This window comes from Glycine soja, chromosome 10 (genome assembly GCF_004193775.1).
Source record: "Glycine soja cultivar W05 chromosome 10, ASM419377v2, whole genome shotgun sequence".
In the NCBI taxonomy this organism is placed as follows: Eukaryota; Viridiplantae; Streptophyta; class Magnoliopsida; order Fabales; family Fabaceae; genus Glycine; species Glycine soja.
The window spans coordinates 22,316,465-22,322,849 of NC_041011.1; the positions used below are offsets into that span (position 1 = coordinate 22,316,465).

The 6,385-nt window shown below is 39.9% G+C and overlaps 1 protein-coding gene across 1 annotated transcript; it reads left to right on the forward strand.

Moving 5' to 3' along the window:
• Positions 1-358: 358 nt before the first annotated feature.
• LOC114371528 lies at positions 359-697 on the forward strand. The gene has a single exon (XM_028328941.1). The coding sequence runs from the start codon at positions 359-361 to the stop codon at positions 695-697; it is 339 nt and encodes a 112-aa protein (XP_028184742.1).
• The last annotated feature ends 5,688 nt before the right edge of the window (positions 698-6,385 follow it).

A 6,385-nucleotide genomic window follows, 5' to 3' on the forward strand; every position in this document is an offset into this window, starting at 1 on the left:
AAAGTGGCGGTTTGGGAATCAAGGACATAAACAAATTTAATCTGGCACTGCTTGGCAAATGGAAGTGGAATTTATTCCAGCACCATGGTGAGTTACGGGTAAAGGTTCTAGAAACAAAGTACGGGGGTTGGATGAAGCATGCGATAATAGCGCTTCCATATGGTGGAGGGACATAAAATTAGCTCTCCATCATCCGACACACCAATCTGTTTTTCAGGAGGGAATAGTTTGGAAGGTGGGAAGTGGTGACAAAATAAAGTTTTGGGAGGATAGATGGCTTGATGGTGATACAACATTGTTAGCAAAATACCCTAGGTTATATGTCAATTCCTACCAACAAAATCATAGAATTGAGGAGATGGAAGCTTGGAAGAATATGGGGTGGGAGTGGAACTTCAAATGGAGGAGGCATCTGTTCGACAATGAGATTGATATGGCAGCCAACTTTCTAGGTGAGGTGGAAGGCGGCCAAATACAAATTAACAAAAGAGATGAGTGGACTTGGCTAGCAGAAACTAGTGGTCAATATTCCACAAAAAGTGTCTATGATGAGATGTGGGGAGCTGATACAGAAGGCAATAAATTGCAGGAGTTTAAAGATATATGGAAGTTAAAGATACCACCTAAAGTTGTAGTCTTTGCATGGAGACTGATTAGGGATAGGCTGCCAACTAAGTCAAATTTGACAAGGAGATAGGTGGAAATCAACGATTCATCTTGTCCGTTTTGTAGAAAGGTTGTGGTGGGAATCTATGTCATGGGTGAACATCTTAGGTGCTATCCCGCAGCACCCATGGCAGCATTTCTCCCAACATGTCGAAACTTTGGGTAGAGGAGGCCGGGATAATAGATGGAAGTGCTGGTGGATGGTCCTTACATGGTCAATGTGGCAGCAGAGGAACAAAATTATTTTTTCTAATGAAACTTTTGATGGCAACAAACTATTGGAGGACGCCATATTTCTACTATGGATATGGCTGAGGAACTTTGAGGAGAATTTTGCTATCCCCTTCAGTCACTGGTCGTCAAATTTATCATCAGCTTTTGTATAATAGTGGGGGGAATATAAGTAGTTGCAATGGCAGCAATCATATACTGTATTTTCTTAGTTTCTGGTTCCCATCAAGACTGATTAAAGAATGAGGGGGTGTTGAAGATCAACGCAAAATCAACAGATTATGTTTGTACAACTCATTAGGATTTTATGTGCATAATTATTAACTGTCATTTCCGTCTTTACCATATTTAGAATTTGCATTTATAGGGAAATCAATTCCCCTGATTTCTAGGCTAGATTATTGCTCTTATTTTTGTCTTGTGCATTCTATATATACCTCCCATATATCATTCCCAGATTCAAGGGAAAATAAAACCTCTTTCCGCAATTATCATAATTCATAACTATGAATTCTGACCTTCACAGCATGTACAATCAGCATGTGGAAACAAGCAAACCGACTCCTAAGGGATGCAATAGCATTTGGAGGTTTTAAGCCATGTAATAAATCAATTAGTTCGATGTATTGAGAAGAAGAAAAGCATGGATTCTCCTGCATCATTCAATGACAATATTGAGATGGTTAGATATTAAGACTCTGAGAAAAAATTAAACAGAAATATCTCACACGAATGCAGACCTCCAAAATTTTGCACAATGTGTTGTATGCTTCGAGAAGAACACTCTCATCAGTTGCCTACATAAACAAGCATACAAGATATTCTTTTACAATATTATATAGGTTAGTCAAAAGAATAAAAGAGAACCCATAAAAAAAGTATTCTTCAACGGCTCAACCTCTGAAAAATACCTGAAATGAATTTATAGTGAAATTATAAAATATCTCAATAAGATTATCCTTTGCTCCTTGAACAGGACAAGATGCTAATTCCAATATTAGACACCTAAAGAACAAAGTGACTTTAACTTGTCATCAATTATCTATTATATAATAATAAGAAATTGAAAGGTAGTAGTTAGTTTTCAGTTCGTAAGGTTTCCAGATATACCATTCAAATTTGGAAAGGCCAGATTATTTCTCAGGATTATGTAAGCACTCAGCCATTCAGCTAATAATTAGAAGGTTGGCTTTTGAACAAGATTAACAAATGAACAAACAACTCTCAATTAATTTTATCCAGCTACAGAAAAACAAGCGTTATAATCGTCATGAACCAATGCCCTAAAACTTAAGCAATTCGGTGTAAGCACGAGAATGATTTTATCAAATCTCTTAATATGCTTCCCTATGCAATAGTCCTTTAGGCAATTAAATATGCACAATGCACCAACCTATTTTTATCATAAATTTAACTTCTATTTAGAAGAATGCAGAAGTTCAGGAACAAACTCTTGACCACATGGCAAAGATGGCTTTGATACCATGTCAAGAAGCAACTCTTATAAATTTAAGGTGTTGGTGTAAGCACATGAATGGTTTTACTACATATTTAAGCAATAAACAACCAAAATCAGATGCAAAATAGTCTTTAAATTGGTAGTTCCAGCCAATCATTCAATTATTTTCCTATACATGTTAGTAAATGGCATATTTCTATAGTTAAACTTAGTGAAACGGTCTGCATAACCTTTTTTTTTTATCAGCAAACATAATATCATGTATTAATTGAGTACCAGAGGTACTGAACATACAAATAACAATCCAGATTTGGTCCCAAGACATTTGGTTTTCATTGAACCATAATTTGAGATATCATTTAGGTTATACAGAAATCTGCGCTAATGTTCTATCTTGTTCTATTGAGAAACCCTGCTCTAATGTTGGAAGACCAGTAATTATAGTGAGTGTTAAAATCCTTCTCCAATTTTGTGAGCCACGTTCATAGTAAGAAAATTGCATCATCTAGGATTCCGTTGCCATTGAATGTACCATTTGAGAAGATAATATTATTCATGTTCTTCCAAATGGTCCATGTCAGTGCCATCCACCACCATTTCCATCTCCTAGACCCCATTCCCTCTATCATTCCATAAATGTGTTGGAGAAAGTGGTGCCTTGGATGATTTGGAAAGGTGCCCGACAAGTTCACCCAAGATAAGGATTCCCACCATACTGGAATGATCTTGCTTCACAAAAAGAATAGATGACTTGCGCTCTCCTCCTCAACTCTGCAGAATGGGCATCATGAATCTCCAACCTGTATCTGTCGCCTCCGCAAGTTCGCTCTAGTTGGTAGTCTATCTCTGATTAGCCTCCATGCAAATATAACAATTTTAGACAAAAGCTTAAGCTTCCACAGCTCCTCAAATGCTCCATCTTGTTGCTGTTCAGCTATTTCCCCCCGAAACACATAGTAGGCAGATTTGGTCGTGTATTGCCCACTCAGGTTTGCCTTCCACACCCACTGATCACCTTTCTGAGGCTGAATTGGGTGGCGTGCAACATCTGATAGGAATGAAACCGCCATATCTGCTTCGCTATCGAACAGTGGTCTTCTCCACCTAAAATTCCATTCCCAACCTGCATCTTTGAAGGCCCCCATATGTTGTATACTTTGGTGTTGCTGAGTAGAAATGCTATACAGCCTAGGGAATCTTGCAAGTAACGAATCTTCTCCCCCCATCCATACGTCCTCCCAGAATTTAAACTTATCCCCACATCCAACCCTCCATGTTGTTGTATTGTTCATTATCGCTCCATGTTGCGAATGATTAAACACGAGCTTTAGATCCCTCCACCATACCGATTCACCCTTCCCTCTAGTTACTTCACTTAAACCCCTCCAACCCACATACTTCAATTCTAGTACCCTAGCCCAAAGCTCCCCTTGACTCTGAAACAGGTTCCATTTCCATTTACCCAACAATGATAGATTGAATGAGTTAATGTCTTTGACTCCCAGGCCTCCATCTTCCTTTGGCAAGCATACAGTTTCCCATTTGACCCAAGCTATTTTGTTTTGCTCCTGATCCCCTCCCCATAGGAACCTTCTATGTATCCTCACTAGCTTGTCCACCACCTTATTAGGTACCCTAAAAAAAGAGAAAAAATAAATAGGAATGGACGTTAGCACTGACATTATGAGAGTCACTCTCCCCCCAAAAGACAAGTGTTTTTGCTTTCATTTCGCTAACTTTCTCTCACACTTAGTTATGATAGGGACCCATGTCTGATATGATCTCGAATTTGCTCCAATAGGAACACCAAGGTTTGTGAAAGGGAATGTCAACAGGCTACAGTTGAGGTAATCAGCTGCCTCATTTTTCCACAGGTCCGACACCCCAAAAGCACCAAAGCCACTCTTAGCAAAGTTAATTTTGAGGTCTGATACCAGTTCGAAAGCCCTCAACATTGCTTTGATAGCTCTCACATTATCCATTAATGCCTCTCCAAAGAATATTGTGTCATCCGCATACTGGAGCAGACTAACTTCCACCTTGTTTTTACCACATAAGAATCCCCTGAACAACCCCTTCAAAAGTGCTTGTGACATAATGCCACTAAGTGCCTCTGCCACTATATTAAAAAGGAGAGGTGATAATGGGTCTCCTTGTCTGAGCCCTCTCTGAGGCAAGAACTGTGTTGAAGGGCTACCATTCACCAAGACTAAAACAGATGCTGATTTTAGGCACCCCTCCACCCACTGGATCCATTTGGAGCAGAAACTCATTCTTTTCAACATATAAATCAGGAATCCCCAGCAAACAAAGTCATATGCCTTCTCATAATCCAGTTTGAACACCAAGCACGGGTTTTGGCAACTTTTGGCTTCGTCAACGACCTCATTTGCAATCATCACGCTATGTAACATGTGCCTACCTTCTACAAATGTTGATTGCCTTTCATGTATGAGAAAAGGCATAACCTTCTTCAATCTATTCGCTAGTATCTTCGCAACTATCATATATGTGCACCCTATCAATGAGATAGGTCTGTAGTCGCTCAGTATTTGAGGGTCCGATACCTTGGGGATCAGGGCTATGAAAGATGCATTTGAGCCATTTGGAAAAATTCTATTGACATATAATTCATCCAAGAAGCGCAGGACATCGGGCTTGATGATATGCCAAAATTGCTTGATGAATTTGAAGGTTAATCCATTTGGTCCCGGACTCTTATCACTCCCACAATCCCATATAGCCCTTTTTACCTCCTCCGCCTGAAAACGCCCCTCCAAAGTATCATTTTGGTGACTATCAATGGTCTGGAAGCATAATCCATTCAATGTAGGTCTCTCAGTCACATTTTCTTGAAACCGTTGCTCAAAGAACAACCTAACTACCTCTTTGACTGTTGTTGGCTCCTCCGACCAGGCCCCATCAATCAACAACCCTTTTAGGAAATTATTTCTTCTACTAGCATTCACCATCAGATGGAAGTATCTAGAGTTACAGTCACCTTCTTTGATCCATCTGGATCTTATCTTCTGTCTTAGTAACGACTCATGTGATCGAGCCGCCACCCATAAATCCTCCTAAAGCTGCTTCCTGATCATCATCTCCAGATGGGATAACTGTCTGTCAACTGTGGCCTCTTCTTTCTTATTTAAATCTTCCTGAATCTTCATATATTTCTTAAAGGTATCCCCAAATTGTTCTCTATTCCACACCCCGAGCCTGTTCTTGAGAGCTTTTATTTTTTCTTTTAGAACATACCCTCCCTACCCACTCTGCTGGTTGGATGTCCAGCTCTCCTCGACAGTTTTCTTGAACGAGGTGTCAGATAACCAACAATCCATGATTCTGAAAGGTTTAGGACCCCAGTCAATACTTTTGGAGCGAAGCAGTACCGGACAATGGTTAGAGAAATTCCTCTCCAATGTGTATTGAGCTGATCCAGGCCATCTAGAGAGCCATTATGGAGATAACAGGAATCTATCTAACTTGCTCCTTGCTGATCCGTTGGCCTTACCCATGTATACTTGCTACCCACCCATGGCGCTTCCTCAACCTCCAGTTCTTCAATCCATTCATTGAATTCTCTGGACCCATAATCCTCCAAGCCCCTGTGGCACACACCAAAGCTCTCTGAAGAATTTCTAATGCTGTTGAAATCCCCCAATATGCACCATAATCCACCTTGGCTCTGAATTTTTAGTTGTTTGATAGACTCCCATAATACTCGTTTACTTTGAATATCACAAGGTGAATATATGCTTATAATATTCACTGTTTGAGCCTCTTGAATCCACTTCCCAACCAACAATACAAAACTAGTTCCAATTACCTTCCTCTCAAGTTTGAAAGTCTTGTTGCTCCATAAGCACAAAATGCCACCAGCTGTGTTAACTGCAGGCTGGACTTCCCACCTAACTTCAGATTCCCCCCATAAAGTTTGACACATATATCTTTCAATCACCTCCTTTTTGGTTTCCTGAAGGCACAACATATCTACCTTTTGTTTGATGACCATCCTTTTGATTGCCG

Coding starts and splice junctions, on each gene's coding strand:
- LOC114371528 (XM_028328941.1), top strand. CDS start 359: ATGGAAGCTTGGAAGAATATGGGGTGGGAGTGGAACTTCAAATGGAGG.